General features: G+C 40.6%; 1 protein-coding gene across 5 annotated transcripts in view; it reads right to left on the reverse strand.

The window, feature by feature from the left end:
• The window catches only part of KCNH5 (potassium voltage-gated channel subfamily H member 5), a 403,943-nt gene that overhangs the window by 356,049 nt on the left and 29,106 nt on the right, over window positions 1-18,788 (reverse strand). For all 5 annotated transcript variants that reach the window (XM_056545666.1, XM_056545665.1, XM_056545664.1 and 2 more), the window contains one exon: window positions 4,479-4,602. In XM_056545666.1, the coding sequence (XP_056401641.1) occupies window positions 4,479-4,602 (124 nt within the window). The remainder of the gene's footprint in view (window positions 1-4,478; window positions 4,603-18,788) is intronic.

Below are 18,788 nucleotides of genomic sequence, written 5' to 3' on the forward strand. Positions count from 1 at the left end.
TCACAACCAGTGTGCCTCCAGCTGTTGCAAAACTACAACTCCCAGCATGTACGGTGCATGGTGTACGGTGACTGCTGAGAGTTGTAGTTTGCAACAGCTGGAGGCACACCGGTCGTGAAAAAGTTAGGTAAAAAAAAACTCTGAGTTTCACAACCAGTGTGCCTTCAGCTGTTGCAAAACTACAACTCTCAGCAGTCACCGACAGCCAACGGGCATGCTGGGAGTTGTAGTTATGCAACCAGCAGATGCACCACTACAACTCCCAGCATGCACTTTAGCTGTTTGTGCAAGCTGGGAGTTGTAGTTATACAACAGCTGAAGGTACACTTTTCCATAGAAAGAATGTGCCTCCAGCTGTTGCAAAACCATAAGTCCCAGCATGCCCATAAGGGAATGCTGGGAGTTGTGGTGGTCTGCCTCCTGCTGTTGCATAACTACAGCTCCCAGCATGCCCTTTTTTCATGCTGGGAGCTGTTGCTAAGCAACAGCAGGAGGCTGTCACTCACCTCCAACGATCCAGACGATGCAGGTTAGTCCCACCGCCGCAGCTGCTCCTGGGGCCCCGATCCCAAAAGGGGCGCCGGGGATCGGGGTCCCCAGCACCGGGGGTAGTCTTCCCGCACCCGCTCACGTCCTCCGGAAGAGGGGCGGAGCGGGTGCGGGAGTGACACCCGCAGCAGGCGCCCTGATTGGTCGGCCGGTAATCCGGCCGACGAATCAGGGCGATCGTGAGGTGGCACCAGTGCCACCTCACCCCTGCAGGCTCTGGCTGTTAGGGGCCGTCAGAGACGGCCCCGAACAGCCAGTAATTCCGGGTCACCGGGTCACCGGAGACCCGATTGACCCGGAATCGCCGCAGATCGCTGGACTGAATTGCCGATCGCCGACATGGGGGGGCATAATGACCCCCCTGGGCGATATGCCGGGATGCCTGCTGAACGATTTCAGCAGGCATCCGGCTCCGGTCCCCAACCGGCTAGCGGTGGGGGCCGGAATTCCCACGGGCGTATGGATACGCCCTCGGTCCTTAAGGACTCGGGATTCAGGGCGTATCCATACGCCCTATGTCCTGAAGAGGTTAAAGGGGTTATCCAGGAAAAAACTTTTTTCATATATATCAACTGGCTCCAGAAAGTTAAACAGATTTGTAAATTATTCACAAAGGGGGTAGTGCGGCACTGCGTGAGTGTGCTGGATTAGGAATGGCAGGTGGGAGTTGGTGTAGCTGTAATGCCTCTGGTGGTGCTCAGACACTATAATAAGCAAAGTTCATGATATCCGTGAAGAGAAATGAAAATATCGGCACTCACCAGTGTGGCTGCAGGGTCTTCTTTATTGAGACATACTCACATGCGGGGTACAGAAGAGAGGGGAGTGGGGGGACAAGTGGTGGCGACCGAGCTCTAGTTTCGCACACTTGGTGTGCTTCGTCCGGCCAACGAAGCACACCAAGTGTGCGAAACTAGAGCTCGGTCGCCACCACTTGTCCCCCCACTCCCCTCTCTTCTGTACCCCGCATGTGAGTATGTCTCAATAAAGAAGACCCTGCAGCCACACTGGTGAGTGCCGATATTTTCATTTCTCTTCACGGATATCATGAGATTTGTAAATTACTTCTATTAAAAAATCTTAATCATTTCAGTACTTATGAGCTGCTGAAGTTGAGTTGTTATTTTCTATCTAAGTGCTCTCTGATGACACGTGTCTCGGGAGCACTTAGATTCCCATAGCAAACCTCTTCTACTCTGTGCAGTTCCTGAGACAAGCAGAGATGTCAGCAGAGAGCACTGTTTCCAGACAGATAAGAACAACTCAACTTCAGTAGCTGATAATTATTGGAAGGATTAAGATTTTTTAATAGAAGTAATTTACAAATCTGTTTAACTTTCTGGAGCCAGTTGATCTAAAAAAAAAAAAAAAAAATAAAGTTTTTTCCTGGAATACCCCTTTTAACCAAGCTCTTCTTCTTTACAGGCTCTGCAACACTAGGAATCAAACCAGAGCAATCTGTTCTCCTATAAAATGTGGATAGTCAGAGAAAATGTATTGAATATAGTGGTATGATCCAACACAAGACATAAAAAAAACTGACATACAAGAAAATATATTATCCTTAAAGCTTACATATACTTTCAGGTAACTTTTCAGTATATACATGAGGAGAAGCACTACTTTTGGCCATTATATAAGAAATTTCTTTTTTTTTTTTCTAGTTTTCTTCTTTAGGCTTCATCTTTAATTTTCTGTTGTCCCTGAGATAGTGGTCATAGACTAGCTGCTATAATGTCTCCCATACACTGAGCATACGCATTAAAGGGGATGATGCTCCCCCATATCTTTATATCACACCCACAGATGCAGCAGCGGCATGGAGGCCATTATAGAGCAGTTTTGAGTAGTGTAGGCTGTGAGTCCAGTACTGGTGTGAAATACAGTGGCCTTTCTGTGTGTCTCTTTTTCTTCCTGCCTCTGTCTCACTCCTCCCTCTTCATAGAATTCTTTGGACAACAAAAATAAATAATTTTGTGTGTTCATCTGTTTCAAGGCAGATTTATGCAGCTTTTAGCTTGATCAGGAAAGGGGGAGAAAAGAAGTCTGATAAGTGGAAAAAGAGGCTTTCTATTATTTACTTGTACTAATAATTTATGCAAAGTTTGTTGAAAGGTTAGTAGCCATTTAAAGGGAAGTTCTATGTTTATTGACATATCGGAAATACATATTGGAAGATAGTGTTGCTGAGTATCTGATACATCAGTCCCCTACTGATTTCCAAAGTAAGTGACATATGCTGGCAATGGCTATAGATAATTCTGTCACTTTCCCTTTAGTTCTGCTCAAAAAAATCTGTTGAACCCATTTGCAATAAATCATGAAGGGCGAGTACCAATTACTTGTACTTTGCATTTCCCAAGTCTGTAGGTTATCAATAAAAGAGGGCAAAGAGGGGGAAATAAGACATGACAACACAGGATTTGTTTGTAGTCTGTCACCTAGGAGACACATGGGAACTGTATATACAGAATTGCATGGTACTTTTTTGTTGAGGCTACTTAGAGAGTGTCTTATTTTGTATTGTTCATGCAGTGATTGTAGGTACTCATATCCTTTAATACATTTTCACATATCACACTGAAGATGAGACAAGAAAACCCCATAAATGCTGTGTTATTCTAACTTAACCTCAGGGAAACTGTGCACATTCTTAAGTGGCTGTTTCAACTCAAAAAGCACAAGCTAAAGAAAGTCAATTTGGTCTTTAGTGTTGTTTTATGGCAGTGCACATATTAAAAAGTCTTAAAGTGCCATATATTGATTGTTCTGCTTGCTTATAAGCAAGTTATCCTTGTTGTGGAACAATAAACACACTAAGAGAAAAAAATGGCATAAAGGACTGTGCTCGCTCCTAAAATAATTGTGTGAGATGGAAATCTCCACCGAAAACATAAAAGGCAATTTCGAGCATGAAGATCAAATTTACCAGAAGATGCAGCAGCAATTGGTTTCTATCCCGTTACATGTAAAACAAACAGCAGGGAGAAAAGAAGAGTCCTTAGCCGCAGTTACACTTTGTAGTCGAAGCCCAGACAACAACTTTAACCTCTTTAACCTTCTTGTCAAAGTCTTAAGGGCTGTTAACCAAATGGAATAGATGGCAATTTGGCACTAAAGAACAATAACTTCTATTGATTTACAATGTCCTAAGCATCATCTCCTATCAGTATGCCCTGGCAGCTTTATATTATGCCATTATATATTTATGTAACAGAAAAATAGCTGGCAACGGGAAGAACATTTGAAAGCTATAGGAAACACTTCACTTGAAGGAATCTTATCACAATCTAGCCAACCATATAAAATATGTGTCAGCTGAACCTGACAATTTTGGCAGGACCAGTCAACTAGATGTTGGAGGAGAGAAGAATTTGGTACTTTGGATCTCAGGGAGAGTGGAAGAGGAGTCTGGCAGCAACTTTCTCCCTTCCCTCTATTCAGAACACATGCACTATTGAGATCACATGCATACTGGGTTGAGATAGGGGGCTATAGAAATAATTTTCCATCACTTTCATAGTCCCCTGAAGGTTTTTTGTTGGCTGCAGTGTTAGAGGAGCATTATCAATGGGGGTTTGAATGTTGAATAAGTGAACAGGTTGGTATCCAATTGACTTGCTCATAATACTGGAAGGGTTTGGATCCAATGAGCGATATTTAGATCAATAAGTTGTGCAATGCATAGACTGGATCTTCTGTAGAAAGAAATGTGTTTTGACAAGATCCTAAAATGAAATTTCACATTCAGAAATCATGAAATATATTTTCTTGAGGTTCATTCACTTTTTCTATCGTATTCATCCAAGGGTCACCAAAATCATATAGAACTGACTGCTGTCTACATCCCTTAAAAGGTCTACAGCGTTTACAGTAAATGCATTATGATTTATATTACAAGAATAAGGGAGGAAAATAAGGGCACAAACCTGCAAGTACTACTCTTCTGCATGATGTCAGCTCGGTGATATCCAGAAAGTTTACAGAAACCGTCATTACTATATACTACAGGCCAGTCCACAATCTGTGCGTTTCCCAGTAAGAAGCTTGATTCTAATGGGAGAATAAAATATAACATGTTAGACAGATATGAGATAGGTAGATAGAAAGATAGATAGACAGATGCAGTGCATAAAAAAAAATATGTGGTTATCCAAATTTATATTGAGGAACACAGAGAATAGGCCCCTGGGTCCAAATGCAAAATCTTTAACAGAGTTTTCCCCTACCAAATTTTTGTCTTGTTATCCTTTTATGGGGCAAAGGGGGTCTTGGACTTCCTTTGGACCCAGGAACCAGATGCTACTGACACCACTGCACCACCTATAGCTATGCCAGAGCATGCCATTTGTCCCCCTCCATTACAAGGACCTGATCGCAACTTAAAATACCATGTCATTCATTTAGCTCAATAATAGTTATGAGTTTTGCAGTATACATTATTTAAAAGGGGGGACAAAAACACTTAGGCCTTAGTATGCCCATGCAGTAATGTATAATTTTCAGGTGAGAACACACACACATACATACATTCATACTGACATACAAACAATACACACTCACAGATGTACACGGATACATAGACATACACACAAACATACTCTCCAGCATACATATGAAATATAAAATCCTGCATGATTAATTCCAAAGCTTAAGCATTGTAAAACATGAAACAAAAATAATCAAAGCATGTACCCATCAAACAGAATAATAGCAGAACTTAAAAGGACTTCTTTTAATTTAGTTTCAAACAGAAAAAAATGTGATAGAAAGAGAATTTAGGATTTAATCAACCAATGGAAATAAGTAAAAAAAAATAATAATGCAAAACACAAATTAAATTACATTGATATAAACCGTGTAAGAAAAAATACCTTACTTATGATTTCAAGTAAATTTCCATAAAAAGCCTCCAAATGTTAAAAGTGCCTTTAAAATCCCATAAAGTCTCATCCCCAATTAAAAATTCTTTGAACCTTTTATATAACATTTATTTCAGTGAAGAGTCACAATACACTGCATGAACAGCCATCTCTCCATTGAAACTGAAACCAGGGCCAAGTGGTGAACATCTGATGGTGTCGTGAGACGATGTGGTTGGCAATACATTTCCTTTTGAGAAGAATGTGATAAGTGGCCGTGTCATATACATAGAGTGAGAGCTCCTACTAATATTATCAATAGTCCTTGTCCCTATCTTATATAATGGATAGCCTTATACCTTTCTCTATCTCATATGAAGGATAGCCTTATGCCTATCCCATACATGCTTAAAGGGGTACTCCGGTGAAAAACATCAACTGGTGACAGAAAGTTAAGCAGATTTGTAAATTACTTCCATTTAAAAAATCTTAACCCTTCCAGTACTTAACAGCTGCTGTATGCTCCACAGGATGTTCTTTTCTTTTTAGATTTCTTTACTGTCTGACTACAGTGCTCTCTGTTGACACCTCTGTCTGTCTCAGGAACTGTCAAGAGCAGGATAGGTTTGTTATATATTTAAGTTTTCTGAAATAATGACCCCTAAATCCCTTTCTTAGATACTGAGGTTAGGACTGTGTCACATAGTCTATACTCTGCCTTTGGGTTTTTATGCCCAAGGTGCATTATCTTGCACTTATCTTGCTGTACATTTTACTTGCTTAAAGGAATAATCTGAGGAGCAGAAAAAGTAATACCTCAATAGTCTGCAGCAAAGTCCAAATCTTAGAACAGGGGTTAAATGGTGTAAATCAGGGATCCCCTTAGAGTCTGCTTCTCAATATTGCTATATGGAAAATACCAACCTATCAGATTCATTACACCTGTCGGTTACTCTTCCTCATGTTGACTTGTATGAGATGTATGAGAAGATAAGAATTAGCAGTATAAAATTAAGAAATTAGTATATGTGGATCCCCTCTGGTGCTGACGGATATAGATGTTAATAGATGTTAACAGAGATTACTTAATCACTTCCTTGCAATCTCCCATACAGAGCCTCGACTAATGGGGTCCCGGCTTTGCTCCTCTAGTGCACGTGTCATACCCAGCAGAGAAGCTGGCCAAAACACACCCCCGCCATTCATCTCTATGGGAGAGATGGAGACACAGTGTGCTCAATAAGGAGCCAAGCCGGGGCTAGGCCCTGTAGAGAGATCATGGGGGTCCCAGCAGTCAGACCCCCCTGCAATCAAACACTTATCAGCCATGCTGCGCATAAGGGATACATTTTTTCCACCACATTTTTCTTTTAAATCCATTATTGGTTAATGTGTGTTTTGACATCTTCATCAGATGAATAATAATAATCAGTAGGGTTTATAGATTATTTTGTGATTCTCTTCAAAGTCTTTTAGGGTCCACTATGTGAGAGCCTGAGCCCACTAGTTGGCCTGACCTAACCATGTCCTGACTTTCTGTGACACAAGATCATTTATTTGCTCTTGGGTTGAAAAAAAACAACAGGCCAACACAAGTAGTCATCCCATATTATGTAATAAATGAAACATAAATTAAAATCATGTCTGAAGTAGCCAGTAATGCCAACGACATTAGTAAAGTGGATTGTCATAAATGTCAGTGAGGCCCAGGCTGAATCGCCACCGTTTTCAGTAAGTGCTTTCTCTTTCATTGATTCAAATGAAGTTCCTTACATGAAGGGCACTTAAAGCTGCCTTGATCATTTAGAAGAAGAGCCCTCAAGTACCAAAGCCTTCAGACAGAGAAAGCAGAAATCACTAGAAGTAATACAGGGAGTCTAGTCTTTTGTCAGGTTGCCTAGTTAAATGGCAAAATTTATCACAAGAGAAGTTACTTGGGAGAATCAAATCTATACAAATTTTAGAAACAGAACAAAGCGTTGTAATAAGCTATCAATGTAAACGTAGATCGTCAGTGCATTCTGATGGTAATCAGATGTGTGTTCTCCCACAATTCCATGCAAACAGCACTATTTGTGTACCTGAGGGGTGAGGTTCTTGAGTGGTTCCCCTTTTAAAAAAAGTGGAGTAAATGGGAAAAAGGAGGGAATTGGGTAGAGCGCTTCTGCGGGAAATTACGGGACTCGGAACGCCACGATAGCACAGGATGATGTTTATTAAAAGATTTTGGACACTGCCTTTTGGCGCAGGCACACGCCTTCCTCAGGTCCACAAAACAATCAAGTTGTGGCATCCTGGGGTGAGTGGCGGCATCAATCCCGTCATTTCCAGCAGAAGCGCTCCACCCAACTCCCTCCTTTTTCCCATTTACTCCACTTCTATTTTTCCGTACCCCTGTGTATACGGAAATAGGGAAAGTGAGCCGCATACTGCACATATCCTACCCACCGCGCTACCATCACAGGGTCTTGTTTGTTCTGTGGGATCACTCCAGTGGATCAGGTGTGACACCCAGCACTAGACGGTAGGTTTCATTTGCTTTTTCCTAAACTGCACTCCAGAGAGCGCCCCTTTTTTTAGCTTTCTTTTTGCCTTTTAAAAGAAGGCAACTCTTCTTCACATACAGTGGCAGATAAATCTTAGTAGTTGTAGACACTTAGAGGGGCATAATACAATAGAGGGGCAATCATTACAACACAAACATGAGGCACATAATCTTGCTGGTTTCAATGTACACATCGGGCCTCATTTACTAAAAGTGTCAGGTTTTTACTAGTGGGAAATGTTGTTTCAGACTTGCAGGATTCCTCTTTATTTACTATTGGGAAAAGTCCGGAACATTTTCTGACCAGCTTTTTCTAGGTAGAAATTTCCAGCCATTTATCCACAGGATTTTCTGTGAGTTCAATAGTAAATAGGTCGGGTTGTGAAACCACTCCCCTTTTGGGGTCTGCAACGCCCCCTCTGTGGCAGACCATGCCCCTTTTTTGGCTTTTCACAGTGCAATGTCGGGTTTGTCGGATTTTCCAGGCTCACACTGTCGCACACTGGTGCAAACCGGTGCAGACATGTCTCAGACACTCTGCGCCAAAGAAACCTGACAAAAACTGGTCGGTTTTGGCTTAGTAAATGAGGCCCACTGTGGCACTGTTGTCTAAATGTTGCAAAATTTATCAGAACAAAATATAACAGCTAAACTACCTCCCTCCATAGACTTAAAGGGGAACTCTGCCCCTAGACATCTTATCATCTTAAACATAGGGGGTAAGATGTCTGATCACAGGGGTCCAGCCACTGGGGATCCTGCAAATTTGGCTGTGGCATTCCAGACATCCAGTACACAGGATGACTGGCAATGTGGGCCGGTGGCTCCTGATGGCACTGTCACCCCCCACTCATGACATCACGTCCATTCCCCCTCAATGCAAGTCTATGGGAGGGGGCGTCATGCCCCCTCCCATAGACTTGCTTTGAGGGGGCATGGCTGTGACGTCATGAGCGGGGCGTGGGCGTGACATTACGAGCCTCCGGCGCTACACTCGATGCTCTAAACAAACGCTGGGTGCAGCAAGGAGATTGCGGGGGTCCACAGCGGCGGGACCCCCGAGATCAGACATCTTATACCCTATCCTTTGGATAGAGGATAAGATTTCTAGGGGCAGAGTACACCCTTTAAGTTTGGTTAACTATGCAAATTCAGAGACTGTCAAAAAATTTTTGAAATGCACAGTTATGCTAAGTCCTCAGACCTGGAACTACTTATTTTAGTGTTGGGTTTTGTGCTCAAACTTTGCAGAACATCTTTCTCTAAAGCGGTCATAGAGATTGAGGCTACTTAGCAATGGATTCTGCTTACATTTAGGACATGCAAAAAAAACATAAATAAATAGAATTTAGGATAGATGTAATCAAGCTGTCAACATCTGAGCATGCTCTGAAGGTGGATACGATCATACAGCTAAGACTCCATCATTTCGTTTAGTTTCTTGGTTCAGATAAAGGTGAAATCTCTTGTGAGTCCGCTGTAGTAACAATCTACAATTTGGTGTCTCCGTGTCAGTATTATTGATCCGAGAGACGATGCATTAGACAGTAAAGCCCATTAAAATACTCCAGACAAACAAAAAAACATGTCATATACTGAGTGTGTAGAAGAAAGTCAGACCGGCCATTTTTCTGGGTCAAGTAACTGTATCATTTAATGCTGAAGCTTCTGATATAGATCTTGATAAAAAGACCAAAAAGTACGGTAAATTTCTTGTTGAGATGTTATCATCTGGTTTTATTATCAAATGACAAAAGAATTGTTTTCAAGACACATGGAGGGAACGTTTTTTATGTTGAATCTGCTGTTTAACAGGTCAAATTTTATTTAGAACATTAGATTTGAATTCTAAAGTTTTTATTGTGTGTTTTAAGCCTTTTTTTTTATTTTTTATTAAAGTGCATTTGTCACATCATATAGTTGCTTAATAGGCCACACAGTGTACAAGGTGTTATCATGTATATGCCAGGCATACCTTTCTTAGTAAAATTGCATGCTTTATTTCCTTAAAACAATGGTTTCATATCGTCCAGGGGTGTCAGAGAGGCTTAGTCTGGGGTCCACTGTGCCCTGGCGCTTCAACACCTCTCTGCTCACCATCTCCTGCGTGCGATTGACACAAAGGGCTCACGACCCTGTGTACTTTTCTGACACATGCGCCGTCAATGTGTATAATGTGGAGAGGTTCTGAATCACTCATAGACTCACCTTGAGTGCACCATAATACATATTGATGGTGCATGTACAGGTAAAGTACACAAGACAGCCGTTGTGGGCATAAAGAACTCTGGGCCACTCCTATCTGACATTCCTGGATGAATAAAGCAAGCAATTCTATGAAAAAAGGCATGCTTGGCATATACAGGCATGCTCTTTGTACCCACTCTCAGGCTTTATTTATAGATGGCGGCCTCTGTTATATAGATTTAGAATCTCCCTTTAGGCTAGGCTCACACACAGTATTTTTAGTCTAACCAAAAGTGTAACTGGCACAGAGAAAAACAATAATTGAAAGATTTACAGTTTCTTATGTTTTTTTTTAACCCATTACTGGTTTTGCTTAAAAATACCATGTATGAACACAGCCTTAAAGTATACAGTACCTGTCATTTCAAAAGATTAAAAAAAAAAAAACTGCCTGCTTTGCTTACATTAACCCTTCAGAGTTCTCTTCATGGTGCACATGTATTTCTCATTATTTCTCCGCTCTTTGTTGGTAGTACACACACAGGCAATTCCTCCCTTACTTGCTCAGCCAATTACAGCATAGAACAACACAAAGCCTATAGGGCTGTGCTATGACTTAGTGCTGGTGAAAGCTCATTTAATAGGCTGACTTGGCGCTGGGGAATGACTTGCATTGTACACTACTACATATGGAGTAAGATGTGGGTACTTATGCACTATGTGCTGTGTGAGGAAAAATGCAAGCAATACAGGGGTTTTACTAATCACTAAGTTGCTGCAATTGTTGCTGCTGCTGAGAGGCTGAAGAGATGTGAGAGGGAAAGAATACACTGCAACGCTGTGGACATACAACAGCAGCTACACCACTATTTACACAAGGAATATCTGCCCTGTTTATTTTTTTTTATTGGTAATAAGAGTTGAAAAGGAAGCCTTGATTTACCTTTGTGGGTCATTTTGAGCAACTATACTGTCGCATCTTGCAGGCACTCTCAGGCTCTTTATCTTCTACACAAACCAAATGCTAAGCCCCACCCCAACTTCCTATTTTGTCTTAAGTCTCCCTGTTGCTAAAGACAGAAATCCCCTGACAACAGGCATTGGATAGCAAAGTGCAAAGAAGAGAGACATCAAGTGGCCAATATTTAAGGACTGTTTTTCAGTGATAAGGAGTCACTTTTGGTAAATGAAGGGATTTCCATGCAACCAAACCATGCAACCATGCAACTAAAAATAGTCAAATCAAAAAGATGTGAAGCAAATTGTTCACAAAGTTACTCAACACGTGTATAAATATATGTATATATATATATATATATATATATATATATATATATATATATATATACATGTGAGTTGTAGAAAGTTTTCAATGGCTGTTAAAAAGCTATTTACATAGCGATAGCGATTTACATCCTTCCTATCATATTATAGTGAACATAATCTGAGAATATTTTCCCATTTACCCTGGGATTTATTAGTAGTTGCTATGGGCTGGTACCTATATAAAAGGTCTTCAGAACAAAACAAAACATTGAAATGCACTTTAGAAACACTAACATTTATTATTTATTTCTTTTTTAAGTTTTATACTCATTCTAACTGCAGAACACACTCGAAAGAGTAGGAGCCTGCCAAGAAATAGAAGGTAGGCACAGTTCCCAACACAGATTTTAAAATCAGCAGAAAGTGCATTGCAGTGCAATTATAAAGATTGATATGCAACTCCTATTAGTATCAGCAGAGCTCCATGATATGTATCATTGTCCTTCCCCATTATCGGAATGCAGATGCATATTCATAAGTCTCCCTGTGACATCACCCCCTACTTACATTATGATTACATGGGAATCTGGCAGACAGACTGACATTTATGAAAGCCAAGTAAAGAAAAACAAGTAGAGAACGGGGATGTTCATTAAAAACTCCAATAGTCTCGATCGTGGCATGCCCAGGGCCATTCTCTGTTTATTCCATTTTCATAAAATGTAACTTGTTCCAATCAATAATATTAATAGCATACAAACTTAGGAAATAAAGTTTATCAGAAAGAAGTGTTTTTCCATCTTAAACATGGACTGTAAAGGGATCTATTTTCAGGAGAACCATAAGTGGTAGAGGTCCTCGAACTTTATGGCAGACATCAAAATATGTCGGTTTTAAACCCACCTGAAATCAACCTTAGTTGGAAATCATAATATGGACATTGAAATATGGTCACCAACCATAAAGGAGTACTCCTCCCCTGACATCTTATCCCCTATCCAAAAGATAGGGGATAAGATGTCTGATCGTGGAGGTCCCGCCACTGGGACCCCCGTGATCTCCATGCAGCACCCAGTGTTTTAAAAGTAACTTTTTAGAATTCTGGGTTTGGGCGACTGTGGATGCGATGTCATGCCACGCCCTCTTGTTATGTTACATAGACATGGATGGAGGGGGTGTGGCATGACATCAAATAACTTTTAAAATGTTGGGTGCTGCACAGAGATCGTGAGGGTTCCAGCAGCAGGACCCCCATGATCAGACATCTTATCCCTTATCCTTTGGATAGGGGATAAGATGTCTAGGGGCAGAAAACCCTTTTAACTTCAATTGTAATTTGTAACAACATTATTTCTTTTTCCAAAAGTATCACAAAAAAATGAAGAACTCTTATTTGTGAGCTTAAAGGAGTAGTCCAGTAGTGAACAAGTGGTGAACAACTTATCCCCTACACGACCGCTGGGGCCCCCCACGATCTCCTTACGGGGCCCCGGCAGCCCGTGCGAAGGGGGCGTGTCGACCCCCGCACGAAGCGGCGGCCGACACGCCCCCTCAATACAACTCTATGGCAGAGCCGGAGCGCTGCCTTCGGCAATCTCTGGCTCTGCCATAGAGATTTATTGAGGGGACGTGTCGGCCGCCGCTTCGTGCGGGGGTCGACACCCGATATCTGGCTGGAGAGCCTGGCCCCCGTACAGAGAGATCGCAGGGGGCCCCAGCGGTCGGACCCTCTGCGATCTCAAACTTATCCCCTATCCTTAGGATAGGGGATAAGTTTTTCACCACTGGACTACACCTTTAATTTAAAAGAAGAACAAATTTGGGGGCTTCCTTTTTTACATTGTTCACCATGTGGTCAAACTGACATGTTATCTTGATTCTTCAGGTCAGTACGGGTGCAAAAATATCAATATCATTTACCTTTTAGAATTGTTTGGCTGTATAAAAAATACAAAAACAGAGCTTCCTATTGGGCAGCATGTCTTTACTGGATAATGCCAATAAGGTGGGTGTAGAATGAAATCTCACCTTGCAAGGTTGTGTAGGGCACACAACAACCTTGTGAGCGTCAGGTGTATGTGATCCCTTGAGATCCTGTTTGCGGTGCAGCCGTCCAGGTTGCTCGAGATGTGTGGCAGCACACTCGATGAAGCAGGTTTGCAGGGTTTAGGAAAAAAATCCTGCGTGTTCCGGGCCAACCGTGGATGGAATGAAGATTCGGCACAACTTCATAAATTCTTAGTTTCTTTATTTGCCGTGTTAAACGTGTTTTGAGGTCTTGCACCTCTTTCTCAATGACTGTGGCATACATACATACATACATGTCACTGGCTAGATTTAATTTAAAAAAGGCACCAGAGAATACAATTGGATTGGTTAAAAGAGTGTCATAGGGCTGTGCTGTAGTGTGTTGTAGTGTTGTAGTAGCGCTGTCCGATGCAGGTGTTTCATTCATAAAATTGGAAGTGTGTGTTTTACATGTTATGCAATGAAATATAACCGCAAAAATAAAAACTAATGTATAAAAAGGGTTGCGAAACCACTCATTGCTGTCTATTATCTAAAAAATGGGCATATTGTGGTGAAAATGTAAAAATTATTCTCATTCGGTACGGGGTATGAAGTTTCTGTTAGGCGCATGCGTGAGTTGTGTTTGAACGGGTGTTCATAGGATTGTAGCAGTGGTCTCTAAAGAGTGGGGCTGCAGCGATATCAATTGCCGGATAATAGGCATCTGAACTTGTTCTTTTAAAAGAAGATTTTTTCTCAGCGCAAGTATCTATACTGGATGGCAGCAGCAGTGGTCTTAAATAATGGTACTACAGCGCTGTCAATATGCTATTTCGGATGTGCAGGTTATACATGTACAGGCATCTATGTGAATGCTGGAGATCAGGTGCGTGCAGAGTAATTACCTTGGAGAATGTTATATTTTAATAGACTGAAAAATTTACTTCTGGTCATACAATATATGTTTATTATTATTTTGTTTGTGTTTGCTTATTTGGAAAATGGAAAGAGGGAGCTTTATTATAGAAGGGGTTAAGTTATAAATGTAATGTAAAAACACAACTTTAGTTCCAGTATATATTGTGTAAAAAGTAGACAGGCTACATGTATGCCAAGGTAGAGGAGAAAGACCCCTAAATTAGTCATAAGAATATATAGAGATTCCACAGGGAAAAGGAGCTTATAAAACTTAACTTTTACTATCGCAGTTTAAAATTAAACCAAGATTAGTTATTAGTGGATACCATAATAATATAGAATTGAACATATATACGAAGGAACAAATAGACAGTCCATCTATGAAGTGGTAACTGCAGGTGGCCCGCATTCAACGGCCAGATACAAAAATGAATTGGGGTCAACCGTATGTGTATCATACATCTATTCACCAATCACATGGATCAACACCACATGCATTAATCAAACGTCAATCCCACTCCCAACGCTTTTCTGCAGGCGTATAGATAAAGTACACAAAACACCTGCTTCCTCAGGGGAAACACTCAGGGACCTGGGTCAAAATAAGTTTTTGTAACCATGTCCGCAGAAGTTAATAAAATCTCAGGATGCACTTCTGGTTTACTATCCATTAATGGACCCCTAAACAGAAAATAATAATAATCTTAGCAGTAGCATCACCAAATCATCTCCCATGTAGTATATGTGTTAAATTGCTGGGGATTAGGTGGCTGCACGGTCCCGGCAACATAGCGGGATTGTTGCCACTGCAGCGTCCGAACACTATTCTTCTAACCGTAGCGTCTACACCTAGGGCTCCCAGGGTCATGCTTACAGCCACCTAAACCCCAGCAATTTAACACATATACTACATGGGTGATGATATGGTGATGCTACTGCTAAGATTAGTATTATTTTCTGTTTAGGAGTCCATTAATGGATAGTAAACCAGAAGTGCATCCTGAGATTTTATTAACTTCTGGTGTATACGGACATGGTTATAACAACTGTATTATTTTGACACAGGTCCCTGAGTGTTTCCCCTGAGGAAGCAGGCTTTTTGTGTACTTGGGAGTAAGATTGACTTGTGATTAATGCATGTGGTGTTGATCCATGTGATTGGTGAATAGATGTATGATACACATACGGTTGACCCCAATTCATTTTTGTATCTGGCCGTTGAATGCGGGTCACCTGCAGTTACCACGTCATAGGTGGACTGTCTATTTGTTCCTTTGTATATATGTTCAATTCTATATTATTATGGTATCCACTAATAACTAATCTTGGTGTAATGATAAACTGTGATAGTAAACGTTAAGTTATATAAGCACCTTTTCCCTATGGGATCTCTATATATTCTTACAACTTTAGTTCCCTTAGGGAACTTATACAAGCAAACATTCAATATTTAGTACGGATCAATGTAGTACATATGTACTACATCGATCAGTGAGATCTGTACTCTATTGGTAGAGCCTGCCTGTATCAATAAAAGAGTCAAGGCAGCTCACAGAGTTTAATAATCCTTTGCAATGTTTCAACTAATGTAGTCCACAGCTACAATGCATTTAGAAAGTCTTTAAGGCCCACTCTAATTATTCCCCATTTTGTTATATTGTGTGCTGTAGTAAAAAAGGCATAATTCTCTGCTTTATATCCCATATTGACAAAATGAAAACAGAATGCTAGAAATCTTTGTTAATTTGTTGAAAAGGAAAAACTAATATATTTCATTAACATTATTATGTATGCCCTTTACTCAGTACTAACTTGAAGCCCCTTTGGCAATGATAACAGCCCCCAGTCTTCTTAGGTATGATGCCACAAGGCTTACAAACCTGGATTTGGGAATTTTCTGCCATTCTTCTCTACAGATCTTCTCTGTCAGGTTGTATGGGGGCCATGGGTGGAAGTCAATTTTTAGATCTCTCCAGAGATTTTCAATTGGGTTCAAGTCAGGGCTTTTGCTGTTCCACTCAGGAACATTCACATCCACTCCGGAGTTGTCTTGACTATGTGCTTAGAGTTACTGTCTTGTTGGAAGGTGAACCTTTGGCCCAGTCTATTCTTAAGTCTAGAGCACTCTGGATCAGTTTTTCACTACAAATATAGCTTTCTTTCAACCCAGACCAGTCTTTCTGTCCCAACTGTTGAAACAAAGACACAGCAGGATGCTGCCAGCACCAGGCTTCACAGTAGGAATGGTATTGGGCAGGTGAAGTGCAGTGCTTGGTTTCCTCTAGACATGACACTTAGAATGGAGTCAAAAAGGTTCAATCTTGGTTCCATCAGACCAGAGAATCTTGATTCTCCAAGTATAAGGGTATGTTCACACTTAGGAATATGGGCGGAATTGAAGAGGAATAATTTTGGTCAGAAAAATCTTGATTGTTGGCATTTTCTCTCTTCTGCAGAACTCTATAGTGTAAACAGGGTTGCGGAAAGTCCACTGAAGTCAATGGAACTTTCATTTAAGGATAAATTAAAGCAAAATAAGCAAGCAGAATTACTCAAGTAAATTCCTCTCCAATTCCTCAATGTGAACATGCCTTTAAAGTATTTTAGGTGATTATTTGGGAAACTCCAGATGGGCTTTTATGTTTCTTTTACTGAGGAGAGGCTTCTTTGTGATCACTCTGTCATAAAGCCCAGATTGGTGGAGTGATGTAGTGATGGTTGAATTTCTGGAAGTTTCTCCCATCTGCACACAGGATTTTTGGAGCTCTGGTTGTTTCAAACTTCTTCCATTTAGAGATTATGGAGGGCACTGTGCCCTTGGAAACTTCCAGTGCAGCAGAACATTTTTTTGTACCTTTCTCCAGATCTTTGCCTCCGCACAATCCTGTCTCTGAGCTCTATAGGTAGTTATTTCTTCCTCACGGGTGGGTTACTGCTCTAATATACATTATCAGCTGTGAGACCTTATATACACAGGGCTGTGTCTTCCTAAATCATGTAAATTTAAAGGAATGCACCACAGGTGACTCAAGGTCAAGGCACAAAAACATCTCAAAGTTGATCAAGAGATACATTTCAAGCATCATAGCAAAGAGTCTTAATCATTTTGTCAATGTGAAATTTTAGTTTTTCCTTTTTAATAAATTAGCTGATTTCTAAAATTCTATTTTTACATTCACATTATGGAGAACAAAACAAAATGTTAAAAAAAAGTGAAAGAATGTAAAGTCTATCTTGCCCTTATTTTCATTTTTTGTGAATTATAGGGTGATTCCATATTTTTCTGTTTAACCTTAAGTGGCTTTATCATCTTTTCCTTTACTTGTTCTGGAAAAAGCATGGAATATGACATTCCTTGAAATAATTTACTTTCATTTGTTTAGGGAAGTTTTATAAAGCCAAAATGTTAAGCTATTATACAAACATTGTTTCATATCATATCTATGATTTATGTATTTGCTACAAAGTAAAATAAAATAAAAAATAAAAATAAAATAACAAGTGTCTATCCTGTAAGTGTGGGGACTCCATAAAGCAGACAAATAAAGCAAGCGAAGACTAAAACATATAGAGACGGCTAGGGTTGTAGTCAACAGTTTTATCTACATACAGAATGCTGGGGAGGACAGGATTTTTACTGCTAAATGTAAATTAGATGTGTAATAACATAGGCATTATAAATGTCAAGTCGTGAGAACAATAGACTTATCAATAGAGACATAATGGAAAACACTATTCTCCGTACTCAAGATCTTGATGCTCTCACTTCTTGGCTCACACTGTTAACTTGTACAATATTGATGAGCAATCCATTATTTTTTTTAACTTAAGGTGTTCGTGGAGCAATGAAGACTTTAAAGGGCAGCTACTCATGTGACAGCTCTTGAGTGCTCCTGAGTAGGGCTCTTCTCAACTTGCACACATTGTTCAAGGCAACGTCAGCGGATTTGCAGCCTTAGTTTAAAGCACCCTGTTAGACAACTACTAAAGCTATAGTGTATAAAGATAGTGTTTTAGCAGCTTCACAACTCTTTCTACATTCTGTAAATATGTGGTCCTATTAACAGATATGTCCATGATCCAGGTGTTAGACTTCCAACCCTCTAATCACACATTGATGGTCTTATTGAAAAACTGTATTATTGAAAGACCAAAACTGTTCCACCCATACATTCAGTCCAAGTCTCAAAGGTCTGTGGTCCCATGAAGCACACTTTTAGATATGTATTATGCCCACTGCAGGGCACAGTAAATGTCATGGCACAAGGACCCGTGCTTGGTCCCTGCACTAGACATAACACATTGTACCTGCTGCGTTCCTGAGTGCGAGAGCAGCATAGAAGAGAGAGGGTAGAAGTTCTCCTGGCAGGGCTTCAGATGACGTGTCAGGAAACGCCCCCTCAGGAGCACTGGAGCTCACACAGTGAGCAAAAAAACAGGGGGAAGTCAAA

The sequence above is a fragment of the Hyla sarda genome, chromosome 11 (genome assembly GCF_029499605.1).
Source record: "Hyla sarda isolate aHylSar1 chromosome 11, aHylSar1.hap1, whole genome shotgun sequence".
Lineage (NCBI taxonomy): Eukaryota > Metazoa > Chordata > Amphibia > Anura > Hylidae > Hyla > Hyla sarda.